Below are 15,664 nucleotides of genomic sequence, written 5' to 3' on the forward strand. Positions count from 1 at the left end.
ACCATCACTTTGTATTTTTGTTACTTGTGTTCATTAAATCGTTTATGACATTCCAAGTTGCATTCAAATACCCTTCTGCGTTTTTTATTTCTTTTGAATAATATATTTTTTTCGAAGATCGAATTACGCCGGTGAGTGTATTTCGATACTTTTTATACTTGATAAAATTATGTTCAGATCTATTAGAAATGAATGATTTATAAAGTTTATTACGTTTTTTGATAGACTGTAAAATTCCTCGAGTAATCCATGGATTTCTGATTTTATTTCTACACTTCTTGCTTTGAATAAGTGGTATATTTTTATCATAGTAATGAGTAAAATTATCAATAAACAATTTATAAGCAACATTTGCATCATTTTGTTCTAAACGTCATTCCAATTCTCATTGGTTAAATCTTCAATCAAAGCTGAAATAGTATTTATATTTTTTTCTTGTATGTTTTCCAAATCTTTTCTTTATTTACATTAACTTCATATTCTGAAGAAATAAAAAATATTGGCAAATGATCCGTAATATCATAAGTAAGAACTCCACTGTTGTTATCATTGCTAAAAGAATTTGTAAATATATTATGTTATCGATCAATGTTGCTGACGTGGAGGTCATTCTAGTAGGTATGTTAATGCAAGGATGAAAATCATATGAGGAAAGTATATTGAGAAATATCTTGGCATTATTACTGCTATTTTGATTCCTTACCTTATTAGAGTTATTATAAGATGGTTTGTTATACAAAATATCTAATAAATCAATATTAAAGTCGCCCATTATATTTTGTTTACTTTCACGTGATATCTTCTCAAGTTCTTAAACAAAATATCTTGTCAAGTTCTTTATCAAAATTATCGATAAAATATATATCATATATATATGTAAAGGTGGGCAGTTTTTTACTTTACTACATTAACTCTCTCACATAACCATTCTCTGTAGAATCTATTAATTGCATGATTTTTTTTCTTTACAAAATCATATGACAATGTCATGGAATATTGTGTCATGTTTAATTTTCTGCCTATTAAAATTATGTGCTGTTGAAAAATATAAAGGAACCATGCCTTTTAAAAGGGTGAAAAAAAAATGTTTCGGTTCAGTCAAGTTGTTCATTATTGTCTAATGTGTAAAAATTGAAATATTGTATAATTAAGAAAAAAAAAGGAGAAATAGTGAGTGTCATCATCACTGAATTATGCATATCGGTGTTTTTTGAAAAATAAGCGACATTTCAAAATTTCATAACTTTCTTATTTTACATCCGATTTTGATGAAATTTTCAGCGTTATGCTTGTTTGATTTTACTTAAAATCAATATTTTCATGGGGTGGACTTTCCTATATATTGATATGCATTATTAGATAATTATCTTTTATTGCGGTGTCCATATACTATATCTACCAACACATTGCCCTTGGACCCTGTTGCAATTAACCAGATGTTTTAATTAGTATACTGACCCCATCCTCTTTTACACCTTTTATTTGTTCATATTTTCAATAGAATCGCGTGATCAAAAGTGCGTCAATCACACTTTGACGTGTCAAAAAACATTTCAATCAAGACCAATTTTGATATCTTTTTACCGGAATAATTCACCGAGCAATCTTCTATTCTAATATTATTATAGTCACACCAACGGAGCGACTCATGACCGATCTACGTTATTACGTTGTTTTGAATGGGATATTGTCAGTCATTTTGGAGTCGGACGGTTGGTGTAGCTGGCCCATTGCAACCGTCTTTAGGGGAAGGGTGTTTGGCTTGCGCATGCGTGTACCCATCAGAGAAGAGATTCTGGATTGTTGATTTTGTTGGTAGGTTTCACAACTTTTGTCGTCGTCATTAGAGTCGTTGGGCTCTGGAGTTATTGATGCTAGGTGTCATTTCGGATCTTATCTCACGTCGTATCGAGTAAAGCGTAGCAACAAACGGAATTTTCTGGAAATTTCTTCTTCAAACGGTAAGATATTTTGAGCTGTATTCTATGCTTAAAATGTTTATGTTGTGTAAGGGAGTAAGTATTATTTCTGCCCAGTTGGTTGGTAATATAAGTGCATTTCATCTCCAATGTCTTTTTTTTTCTTACGAATTTTAAAGCAAACTTTGACTATTTAGAATGCCGAGATTTTTATTTTTGTTATCCTGCATCTACCTCTTTCAATTCTTTTTTTGTTTTACAATGTGATGGTATTTTCACTTGAATAAGAGGATTCGATATTTCAGTGTTCATAGTCTCAAAGTCAGTCCCTTTATTGGATAACATTCTAGTCGCGCATACGTACTAGATTAAGTAAATTCTGAAAAATGTTATATTCTGTAAATTTCGTATAGAACTCTTGTACACACAGGTTCGAGATCCCAGATTTCCGGGAGTCCATGTTTACTACAATCTCTTGGAAATGTCATGTTATTGAATTTGTAAATTGATCTCCAGAAATACTCGTGTGTTCTATTGACTCAAATTTTTTTTCCTTAAACATAATATATTCATTGCACGTTGGCATCGCCCCATACTTTTATCATAGAGCTATTAATAGCTCCATGCTTTTATTATGGTATACTTGTAGGAGAATCGTGGTAGCTTTTCTCTTGTGAAATATTTCTAAATATCCAAAAGCGAGCTATATCTGCATCACTGACATGATTGATAACGTACATTTTTACGAACAGTCCATACTGACCACGAGTTAATAATCAATGAACTGTTATAAAAATCAACGAAGTTCAGTTTCATATTATTGTTTTTTTTAGTTATTGATGTTTTATTATTTGTTTTTATTTCCATGATTTCAAAATTTGATTAATTTCTATTTTTATTTAAGTTATTCTCCATTATAATGAAGAGAATAACGAAAGTCCACTCTCCCATTTGGTTTTTTCAAACATTTTAGTGGTTGTTTTACTAAATTGAATTAAGTTATTGTAAATTAATTTTCCAGAGTGAAATGGATGCAAAGAAAATAAGTAAAGTTTACTTAAAACTGCAAAACTCATTAATACTTGAAAAAACTAAGGCAATCTGTTGAAACAATTTTATTGCGTAATTTCAACATTTTTTTTACAGTGCACTGACCATCTATTTTTACATCTCAATTCTATATAAACGTAGGCAGAGCCTAGTACGACTTAAAGAAGCACTTTCTCTTATCAGCTATAACTCCACAGGTACTCTCGTGCTGATCACTGTTAAATTGATAATTTTTTCCATTTTCCCAAGTTTACTTTTTATTCAATCAAGTAAGTTTAGATATTATTTCAGCCAAGGGTCTATGTTAATGCATACTTTCTGTTGTGGATGTCATTCAAAACGTGTTTTGATTATTGCGATAAATGAGAAATGTGAACTGAAACTTGACAATGTACACAACCTCACTCGTTTATCCTAGTCTGCTGTGCAAACCCTTAACTGGTGTAAAGGGTCTGAATGTGCAGCCTATAGCGCCTTATGTAGGCCATGCTATGTGCTAGTCTTTGCGTGGAGACCCACTTGTTGATAAGTCAGGATTTACCGTTATGTAAAACTTTTTAATATACTTTTTATAACTTGCATGGAAAATCAAAGGGGATGAAGGGGGGGGGGGGGGTATTTCCCATGTCTGCTAATATAGGTCTGCACCTGCGTGTGAATTTGCTGGCAAAATGGGGTGTGTCAATATATATACAGACACAATAGATAGGGTGTCTCTATAACAACAGCTGGTAGGCCCACAAAATCAACTATCCATTGTCTTAATAACACCTAATTATTGATCATTAGGCTACGTACAGTGTTTTAAAGTTACACAAGGTGAAATGAGGATTTTAGAGGAAGGTGGTGGTTATGGTGGTGGTGGTGGGAGGGCTTTAGAAGAATTCGACGACGGAGCAGGGGGGGGGGACTTCCAAGAAGAACAATTATCACTTTCATTGGATCATGCAAGGCATGCTTCGTGTTAATAACAATGATAATAATAATAATATCATTATTATTATTATTAAACCTGACTTGAATTGATGCTTGATACATTCTATTATTAACCTTCTCCATTCTCTTACATCGAGCGCCTGACAAGAAGGAAGCAGATTCCATTTTATAAAAAAGTCTTTTGTATGACTCGGGCCAGGGATTGAACCACGACCTCCCGTTCATATTAAAGGGGACACTCTACCACTGGCATACCTCGCCAAGTTAGAAATTACCATAAAACCAGCGTCCAACCAAAATCCTAATATTCAATCACAATCAGCCAGCTCACTGTTAGCTGATGATCAACTTTTCTCAAATGACCTTTGCGATTTCTTATTAGGATGAGTACTAATATTTTCAAATGAAAATGTTGCATAAGTTTTCCCGGCTAAGCATTCAAATTCTACGAATGAAAGTCATTGTATAGAGCAGGTGAATAGAATAGCACATCAGGGGTAAAGTTTTTTTTTTTAATTTGTTTGTTTTGTTGTCTGCTTCAGGCACATTTTGACTATAGTTTGGGCTACTGTTAAATACCAGTGATTATGAAGACTTTGTTACTCTTCAGCTTGGATGTGATGAAAAGAATATTTTAAAAGGAATACATGAATAATCATCGAATTACAAATGCCTATGTCAGTGAATAAGCCAGTTCACGGTTGGCTCATGATCAACTTTTCTGAAATGACCTTTGTAATTTTTCATTAGGATAAGCACAATCATTTTCAAATGTAGATGCTACGTAAGCTTTACCGGTAGAGTATTCAAATTCTTAGAACAAAAGGCATTGTATAGACCCCGGGTATATACCAGGTGACTAGAATAGTACATCAGGGATAAAGTTTAGAAAATCTGTTTTATTGTCTGCCTTTGGCACATTTGACTATTGTTAATAGGCTCCTGTCAAATACCAGTGATTATGAAGGCTCTATTTATTACTCTTCAGCTTGGATGTGATAAAATGAATATTTTGAAAGGAATACATGAATAATCATCAAATTCCTATGTCAGTGAATTTGAAAGCCACCTTCATGGTTTATCTCAAATGACCCTTTTCTGCTCGTGCGCAGTTTACAACCGGGAACAGGCTTATATCTATGCATGGAAGAGCAGAGCATTCAGGGAGGGGATCGTATTGTTCAAGATGATGGCGAGGTTATTCTACCATGGACCTATTACGAATAGGTCCACGATTTTACGAATCTCTTTGGAGTTATTTGTCAACCCCAGATCTTAAGAATGTGCACGCCCACAGGGGTACACTATTTTCTCATGATGATGGCGAGGTTATTCTACCAATCTATTTGGGGCTATTTGTCAACCCCAGATCTTAAGAATGTGCACGACCACATTACAACATGATGAAATGAAAGGATTCAATCCCTATCAAATGTGATTCTCCCGTCTTCCATAAGTGAGATGACCGAAATGAAATCAAAGAGAAAATAGCCCATAACACATTTTTCGATTGTTCTCGCACGAAAACGTTAAATGATGCATAATCTGAACAAAGAAATCATGAAGAATAAACGATAATAAAAGAACTCATGACACTGTTTCTTTAATTTTGATTTTTAACTACTATAGGAGTCAGGGGTTGATCCCTCTTGGACATTGATAAAATGAATCCAGGTGTCCACCTCTTGTGGTAAGTAGTTTTCTACTAATGATTTTGAAAGTTATAGAACGAGGTCCGAAATTTCTAAACTCCGGTCTAACTCAAACTATGGTCTAAATTTGTGGTTTATCTATGCATCGCCAAAAGTGACACCGATCTCGCTAATGATCAATAATCGTAACATTTCGGATTCAAACCATTAGCAATTGCCCTCTAAATTCCAGGGATTTTAAAATAATAAATCCAGATCGGCAGATCGGAATAGTGACCAGTCGAATAATAGAATAAGATTTCTTCCATCTTGGGATTTAAAAAGTTTGAATTGAAGTCATTTGACATTTAGTTCATCCTAAATATTTAATATATTTAAAAAGAAATTGGCTTGACACCCTTCACAGCCGATCTAGATTTTTTTTAAATCGTTGGAATTTAGACTGGGATTTAGAAATGATAAATACTACAATTTTTTTTCACTGTCAAATAATGGGCATAGGGATCTTGGTAAAAACAAGAAGCAATACAGTGTAAACAAATTCTGTACCCTTTTACCTTCCCATAATTTTAGTCCAGACTTTGATAGACCATTATTTAAGTTAATCAGGGATTCGGAATACGGACTTGTTAAACTTATTGCAATGACTTGGCCCATGCTCGAACCCACAACCCCCCGTTTTTGAGGCAGGTGCTCTACCACCGCGCCACTATGTGCTGACACGACGATGTAGCAGACAGATAAAAAGAAGAGCACTTGCCCTGCTGATTCTTCTTCATCTGGTCGTTCCTTTTGACACCTTTTAATGAGCTGTAAATCACTAGAAATAAAAGTGAATAAAATCATAATTAAACAAAATCATTTTTAAAACGCACATTAATCAGGAGTTTACTTCTACATCTACCTCAAGGGCGATTCTTTTTAAAACCTGTAAACAATGATGTATTTTTTCAAGCAGTAGATGCAATTTGTGATATAATATGCGTTTATTTCTTCTAACTTTTTCAACCGTTCGTCTGGAATTTTAAAGTAAAACGTCTTTACTTTACTAATTATATTACTCATACCATCTCTGTTGCACCACCTATTGCACTTTCCCAATTTTTCTTCACTTAATAGCTTTTAATTTTGTATAACTCTCTCTTTAAATTTAACTCTTAATTTTTTTTGTAGGGTGGTGAGCTTCCTTCTGTATATTTCTGTTGCCCTTTCACAATCAGATCTTGATGCAGCGATCGCTGATGCTACTGTTGATGGAACGGTTGATGGAACGGTTGATCTAACTGTTGATGGAACGGTTGATGGAACGGTTGATGGAACAGTTGATGGAACGGCTGAAGGTACTACCGACGGAAGTGATTCTGATAAGCTTGTATCCGCACCTCTAAGAACATAGATTTGGGAACCACACAACAAAAACTGTGGTGTTAACCGGTGTACATAGAGGACCACACCAGTTTTATACCGGTGTTAAATTGATGGTGTTAGTTTTACACCTATAGGTGTTATTACAACACCTTTGGTTGTTACATTTACACTCTTTGGTGTTATGTTCTATCTTTAGGGTGTAATTTTAACACCTCAGGGTGTAGTCCTCTATTAGCACCAATTGGTGTCAGTTTTAACACCACAGTTTTTACAGTGCATGATCTGAGGTGTAGCGTGTTTAATAGTTTGGCATTGGCCTTTTCTTTACTCCCTCGCACACTGCCAATCGATTTGGTTGTTACATTTACACTCTTTGGTGTTATGTTCTATCTTTAGGGTGTAATTTTAACACCTCAGGGTGTAGTCCTCTATTAGCACCAATTGGTGTCAGTTTTAACACCACAGTTTTTACAGTGCATGATCTGAGGTGTAGCGTGTTTAATAGTTTGGCATTGGCCTTTTCTTTATTCCCTCGCACACTGCCAATCGATTGATCTAAAAAAAATTTGTATGAATGATCAAACATAGAAAAGTTCACAAGCTCCATATAAAATGATTTCAGTTTGTCTCGTCTGAAGTATGAACATTTAATCGTTGATTTATTGATAAGTCCTTCTTGAGTGATTCTTCCCGATGCATGAGTAAATACGAGACAATCGCCAGAAAGTGGTCAAATCCCAGGTGCACCAATTAGATGCCAGATGAAGAATGAACAGACTGTGAAAATATAATCGCTTGTACGCAGAAAGGAGTAGTAGTAGTAGTAGTATTTATTTTCCGTATAAAAAACCCAAAATGCAAAACGGATGGATAGCCCATTTTCAATTTAGTCGACATGACTATACTGTTCTTCCATGGGGTCCATATAAAATACAAAGTAAAAAGTAAAAAAATAGCCTATGAAAAAACATAACATAGACACATACATGTAATCCCACACACGCACACAAGTACACCCTCACTTACACATTACCTCACACACACATAATACCATACACACCCAAACACACGCTTCCTAAACACTTCATAAAGCAGTGTTTCATTTTCCATGTACCCATTATCTCATTTTTACGTCTCAGAAGAAAGTTTCATTGATCATCAGTGAACAACTATCCTACTGGTGTACCTACTTTCAAAATGGCTTTGTCCGATTTGGAACCAGTTACATAAGCTGAGCCCGCCATAAGTGTGTGGGTGTGTGTGTGTGTGCGTGTGGGGGGTGCGGCTCAGTGCGAACAAAGACGTGCGTGCCATCGGTGCAAGCACACGAATACTTTTTCACATTTTATTTCACTCTTTACTCAGTATCTTGGCATTACTGGGATTTGACCACCTTCTGGAGAATGACTCGTAGTCAGTCATGCATGGAAAGATCTACATAAAACCGGTACCACCATAATCATGCGGGGAGAATTACTCTATAATGTTTATAAATAAATTAATGATTAACTAATTTGAAATTGCAATTATTCACAACTTTGATCTGGTTTATATTTTTATAGGTCTTATATGTTATTCAATTTGTCTTGCTATTTACAAATTTTTTATATATATACATATTTTTCTACTTTTAGATATGATGATATTTAAAAGTTTAGATGTTAATCTATATGTTTTTAATACTCGCAACTCTGCTGTTTTAATTTTGACGATGATAGTTTTACAATGTTATAATTTCAATCAATTTTATTCTTTTTTTGAGATTGTCCAAAATTATATTTTCTGGCTTTATGTGTTGATTATTTGTCTAGAACTAGAATAGTGATTTATTGTAATCTTTTAATAATATACGTGTACATTTTTACTTAATATGGTAATATGAGTCTTCGGACTTTTGTCATGTACCATTTTCACAATAAAATCAGAATTGAATTGAATTGAATTGAAAGTGTTCATACCTTAGACAAGACAACTTCATACCAATGGGACATTTTTTTTCTGTTTCACTATGTATAGACATGTACATGCATTTAGGCAATTCTGCTCAAAACGCTCTACGATAGTGAACCCCCTCCACAAAATATGTGTGCCGAGTGTTGAATGTACACAACAACACTAAATTGTTTGTCGAGCCCATAGATACAAGTTTTCTAATTGAATGTAATATTTTATCACCCAATTTCACAATAAAATATCTAAAACATGGGCAGAACTTGAACACGTTCAATATGTTCATTTTCTTGTAGGGTCCACTAACTTTTGAGCACCACTGTGTGAAGAAATAGAAATTGCGAGTTGAAATATTTGGAGAAAAAACCCTTTAAGAACTGGACACTTGGGGCCTAAGTACTTTATGTAAGCATTAATAGAAGGCTTGTCTTTAATTAAACAATTATTGATGCAAGCGAATTAGGAATAAATGTTTGGTTAATTATGTTATACATGTACATATTGCTGACATCATGAGTAAAGAAATACGTTGTTACAATGATCTGAGCACTTCTTAAAGTCAAGTCATTCAAATAGGTCACTTCATTTTAAGTTGTTTGCAAAAGTACAACTTTAAAATCAGCTTCATGAAATACCTAAACAGTTTCATTTATAAACTATTAGAGCATCTCACATAAATAACTAGAATATGGTAATTACTGCAAGAATTGTATCGCCCAGTATCCGAACTCTTATTCAAATCAAGCCATAGCTCAAGTCATTGCTAAAATTATTGAGCAATGTAAAAACCTTGTTCATATCGTTTCTTTTCTCTTGTTAAGTAAGCTCTCCTTTTATGCTTTTATTTGTTCTTATACTATCATCATCATTACTATTATGATCATCATCATATATAAAAAAAGTAATGATTATAACAATAACAATAATACTGATAACAATATTAATTATCATCATTATTGTATTTTTTTTTAAAATAATTTTCATGCATTTCTTTCCAGGCGACTCACTGTCACCAGATGAGTTGTTAGCTAATAACAATCTGGCCGACGAGACTGATTTGAAATTGGGAGCCTTGGAAATTTTTGCGGAAAAGGTGCTTTCCCTTACGGATGAGTAAGTTTAGAAAACATTCTATATCTGCAAACTACCATTTTTTTCCTTTGAAGTAAAAAAAAATGGTAATGTATATGTTTGCTACTTTGTTCTATAAAAGCTCCAATGTTGAGTCGCAAGGTCATCACTCATAAATATCCGACTAACCTGTTTGATATTATTAGTTTCTATGTACCTTTCAAAAATTTCCGTTCGTAAAAACTTATTTGTATTCAAAGATTTCTTAGAGTTTTTCAGTCTAGATCTGGATGTTTGTGATAGTTTTATATCTCCATCCGTGTATGAATGCTGGATGCAGGCGAGAATATACTCATATACGTCTAGATCTAGATTTAGTTTACATTCGAATATACGAAAGTTGCACCTTTTCTTTGATATTTTATTTTATTTTGTTTTAAATTATTGATAAATCATTTCATAATATTTTGATTATTCATAGTTGTAATGCGTAAAGAACTGTATACACTTGTTAACATGAGTTCATCAAATACTTAGATATCAATCTATTATTATTGCTCTTATTATTATTATTACTATTAGTTGTTTATTGTAATAGGGCCACATGTGAGATAAAATTACTATTAAAATTCATTATAATCATTAAAATTTTGTATAGAAAACTGTCACTTCCAAGGAGATTTGAATTTAGATACCTTTCCTAAGATGTAGATAAGAAGATATTTTGCACATTTAGATTAGTATTGGTGTTGGGGGAAGCTACAGCAGCAGCAGTAGTAGGCCTTGTAGTAGTAGTAGTAGTAGTAGTAGTAGTGGTGGTGGTAGTAGTAGTAGTAGTAGCAGTGGTAGTAGTAGTAGTAGTAGTAATGGTAGTAGTAGTAGTAGTAGTAGTAGTAATATGAGTAGTAGTAGTAGTAGTAGTAGTAGTAGTAGTAGTAGTAGTGGTAGTGATAGTATAGTAGTAGTAGTAGTAATAGTAGTAGTAGTAGTAGTAGTAGTAGTAGTAGTAGTAGTAGTAGTAGTAGTAGTAGTGGTAGTAGTAGTAGTAGTAGTAGTAGTAGCAGTGGTAGTAGTAGTAGTAGTAGTAGTAGTAGTAGTAGTAGTAGTAGTAATAATAATAGAAGCAGTAGAAAAAGAAGAAGTGGTAATAGTAGCAGTTGTTATAGCGGTATTATTATTATTAGAAGTAGTGGTAGTAGTAGTAGTAGTAGTAATAGTCGCAGTAGCAGCAGCAGCAGCAGTAGTAGTAGTAGTAGTAATAGAAGTAGAAGTATAGTAGAAGGAGAAATATTTATAGTAGTAGTAGGATTAGTAAAAGAAGAAGAAACAGTAGTAATAGAAGTAGTAGTATTAGTAGTTGTACAGTAGCCGTCATAATAGTAGTAGTGGCCTTGTAGTAGTAGTAGTAGTAGTAGTAGTAGTAGTAGTAGTAGTAGTAGTAGTAGTAGTAGTAATGGTAGTAGTAGTAGTAGTAGTAGTAGTAGTAGTAGTAATGGTAGTAGTAGTAGTAGTAAAAGTAGTAATGGTAGTAGTAGTAGTAGTAGTAGTAGTGGTAGTAGTGGTGGTGGTAGTAGTAGTAGTAGTAGTAGTAGTAGCCGAAGTAGTAGTAGTAGTAGTAGTAGTAGAAGTACCAGTAGCAGTACCGTCACCAGGTTTTTCAAGGGGGCGATTTGGAAGAAAACAAATCCAATGTCAGGCAGTGTGTCGCTGATCTACAGTAGATATGAATATAGCAACACACTATGAACATGTCGAGCTTCTCAAAAGAATCCCACCCCACACCCGAAGACGGCCTTTTTGGGGGAGAAGGGTGCATTTGAACCCCCCCCCCGCGACACCCCTGTAACACAAAGGTTTTCGATGGATTGCAAATATGAAAGAACCGCACTGATTGGTCCCTGGTCAGTATAATAGAAGGAAACTGCTGGTCCGGTTGACCGGTTTTCGACAAAGACCTCACAGCTGTTCATTATCATAAGACGGGCATTTTCAATTCATTCACTGCGATCTTGAATCCGACGTGCGTCGTCTGAGTGTAATCGATACGACAAATAAAGGGACTGATCAATGCGCTTAGCCATGTTTGCTCGCTAGTGTGAAGTCTCGTTGTGTTCCTTCTAGCTCCTACTTTCATGTCTTAATGGACTCAATGAATAACCAAATATTCAAATCATGATGATGACTTATGCCCCATCAATCCGATTTTTTTACGCGCTGTATCAATAATCTTCGTACTCTGTTTTTGTTATGCGTAGCCTTCCACCGGAGTACTGCAAAGATCTCACAAGTACTGGATTCATATTTTCGGGTGACTGTTCTAGCGAGAAAGACACTAAATATCGCAGATTGGACGGAACTTGTAATAATTTGGAATTTCCCAGCTGGGGAAAAGCTCACTGGCCTCTGCTTAGAATATCACCAGCAGCCTATGCAGATGGTGAGCACTTGGGAGCATTTCAAGATACAAGTAGTCATTAATTTCCACTGACTATTGTTATAAGCTACTATAAATCCTTCAATTTGATCGGCTGAGTGCAAACAAGTTTGTGAAATTCACCGACGAAACTTTTCATGAAACGCTCCCCATATCATTTCATGGATTGGAGCGCTCGGCTATCTAAAGAGTCTCTCTGGTGTTATTAATTAAGGTTATTATTAGTTATTATCATTATTGTTATTATTATTGATGTTGTTCTTGTTTTTGTTGTTGTAAGAATATTCCTAATGATCTATATTTTCGACGGATAGCACTTTTCATTTTTTCCATGCAACTAATGGCGAAACAGGTAGCCACAAAAGCCATTTCCTTAATTGGAAGCTGCTTGAATTAAATTTTCGTTCGTTGTAACCTCGTTCTTGAAAACATTTTGGTTACATTCAATCTCCCCAATCAAACTATATAATGAAGCTGAAATTCTGACATGGACTACGATTCTCAAAAAATTGAGAAAATATTGGTAGAGGTTTGATGAAACTCCGTCAAAGAAAAACTGAGTTAAGAACGAAAGAACTTTTAATTCGTGACGTCACTGATGAGCAGCTCCCGCATATGTCATGTGATATAGGCTTAAAATATGTTACTTAAAAAAAAATGAAAACGGTATGATTTGTGGGGCGGATATATCATTAGACACATCAGTCAATACCTCAGACTGCTACAGAGGACGCGCAGAACGGTTTTGAATGGGGGGGGGGGGGGGGGGGCTGAAGATGCAAATCACAATCGGATGGTAATATTTACGTTTTTGTACTTCGTTTTAGAAAAAAAAGTGGGGAGGGTGCTGAAGCTCACTTATCCCCCCAGTTTCCACGACCCCTGTGCTATAAGAAAATAATATTTTCATTTGTCATATTCTCACAACAAAATGGAATTTAATGGATTCTTCATGACATCACATGTGGAGGAGCTGATCATGACGTCACAAGTGAAAAAAAGAACTTGAAACTTAACAGTTTTTAAAGTTTTTTTTAATTATTTATTATTATTATTCATTATTTTTCACCAAATTTTTTAAACCAAAATTTGCTCTCTAATTTTACAGATTTGTATTAAAAAAACCCCATCGACAGTGGAAATTCCCCTCCAAGTTGGCTACCATCGTTTGTTCATATCATGATAATTTTGAATCATCGTTATGGTTTTGATTTTAGGTATATCCGAACAGAGAGCACACAGCAACCCTAAGCTGTCATTGCCGAATCCTCGTGATGTGTCAGTGAAGATAGGTACCACCGCCGACATCGAAGGAAATGATCCCTATGGTTCCATGGCATTGGCTATTCTGGGCCAGTTAATTGACCACGACATCGCTCATGCTCCACAATTCGGCTGTAAGTATTATAAAGACTAATTTATGTGCCGATTTAATGCCGTATTGGTGTAATCCTTAATTCCTTTTATAACTATTTAGGATCAGTATTCTCGAGAATTAGTCACCATATTAAATGCAAGGGCTTTGTCTTGTGATGTCATATTGAGTGGATGGGGATGTAAGACATGAATTTTGAAACACTGCCATTTTTACCTTTGCCATTATTGCCTCTGCTTTTTTTTTTTACTTCTACCAGTTTAACACTCTAAATGAAAATATAATCTGGTCCCTGATCACATTCCTCTAATAGTGAGATGAGGTACCATTCTTTTTGGAGTGGAATTTACATCTTTTGAGAGTGCATTATGGCTTCTTCTTCAGTCCAAAAAAAGATAAATCCACTCTCAAAAAGACTCCTAAACGACAAGTCAATCGTCTCACTCTAAGAGGAGTGTTATTAGGGAGTTATATTAGCTCTTGAATTTGTGGTGTACTTCTGCTATTTATGCCTCTGCCATTTTTACACCGAACTGTTGTTTAAAGAAAGAGTTAGGGGTTTGACAACACCATGTGTGAATGCTGAGTTCATCAATCTGTCCTATATCAACGACATTGATCAATACGTAAAGCATGGTGTAGTGGCTTATACCTGTAGACTGGAAGAATTATCATTTAAAACTGATTTGTTGGCTCAGTTGGTAGAGAGTCCGTCCCACAACCGGGAGGTCGGGAGTTCAAACCACGGCTGCGTCAGACAAAAAGACATCAAAATATGGGAGCTGCTGCTACCCTGTTTGACGTTCAACATTATTAAAGGGATAGAGCCTAGTCGATCTGGCGCTGCACAGTGGCTGCTGGGCCCTTGATCAATAACATTGGTCAAAGTAAATTTTCGGAGTATTTCATTTCATGTCTGTTTCGAACAATAAATTTTTCATCTTTTCATATTAACAACTTAAAATATACATAAATGAATGATTGCTATATGAAGGACGTTTTCTGGAATATAAATCAAAGGACAAGTCCACCCCAACAAAAAGATGATTTGAATAGAAAGAGAAAAATCAAACACTGAAAATTTCATCAAAATCGGTTTTGAAATAAGTTTATGACATTTTAAAGTTTTGCTAAATTAAAAATAAAAGTTATATGCACATCCTGCTCAGTATGCAAATGAGTGGACCAATGACATTACCCAATCATTATATCTTTGTATTTAATCATATGATATATGAAATATTTGAATTTCCTCATTGTCATGTGAGTAAAAAAAAGAATAAAAACAAGCGACACTTAAAAATGTAATGAATTTCTTATTTTCCATCTGATTTTAATAAAGTTTTCAGCATTATTCTTAATTTGAGTTTTCTGTATTTCTTTGAATTTGTTTTTTTTTTCTGGGATGGACTTGATTTTTAAAGACGATAAAGATACGTAATGAATAATTTTTCATGCTTTTTACGAACGGATGATGCTTTCATGATTTTGTGTTTGGTTGTAACGGTTTTCTATCTATACCTTATCTGTTCCGATGTCATAGTTAAGTATCATTAATACCTTCTTTTGCAAGCTGAAGGAGAAATGTCACGAATAACTATCAACAGGGCCCTGTTGTACAAAGAGTTACGATTGATCCAATCAATTGTAACTATGGAAAGCCAGCAAAGTCAACATATGAAATGCATGTTTGTTCAAAAGAATTCTAGATATGAATCCATATCCATAAATTCATTGATTTCTTGACAATTTGGAGTGTTCTCCTTTGATTACGAATAAGATTTGGCAAATTTCCTGTAGATGAAATTATGACACTGATGGATTTCCATAGAGTTACGATTGATCAGATCAATCTTAACTCTTTGTGAGACGGGGCCCAGATGTTCATCACATCAAAATTACCCCCTAA

General features: G+C 34.5%; 1 protein-coding gene across 2 annotated transcripts in view; it reads left to right on the forward strand.

Annotated features, from left to right (window-relative positions):
• The first annotated feature begins 1,809 nt into the window (after positions 1-1,809).
• Positions 1,810-15,664, forward strand: part of LOC121424193 (heme peroxidase 2-like) — a 40,549-nt gene continuing 26,694 nt past the window's right edge. For both annotated transcript variants that reach the window (XM_041619802.1, XM_041619804.1), the window contains exons 1-6: positions 1,810-1,961; positions 5,535-5,595; positions 6,731-6,897; positions 9,874-9,988; positions 12,202-12,383; positions 13,598-13,777. In XM_041619802.1, the coding sequence (XP_041475736.1) occupies positions 5,570-5,595; positions 6,731-6,897; positions 9,874-9,988; positions 12,202-12,383; positions 13,598-13,777 (670 nt within the window). In that variant the 5' untranslated portion in view covers positions 1,810-1,961; positions 5,535-5,569. The remainder of the gene's footprint in view (positions 1,962-5,534; positions 5,596-6,730; positions 6,898-9,873; positions 9,989-12,201; positions 12,384-13,597; positions 13,778-15,664) is intronic.

Source organism: Lytechinus variegatus, chromosome 11, assembly GCF_018143015.1.
Source record: "Lytechinus variegatus isolate NC3 chromosome 11, Lvar_3.0, whole genome shotgun sequence".
NCBI lineage: Eukaryota > Metazoa > Echinodermata > Echinoidea > Temnopleuroida > Toxopneustidae > Lytechinus > Lytechinus variegatus.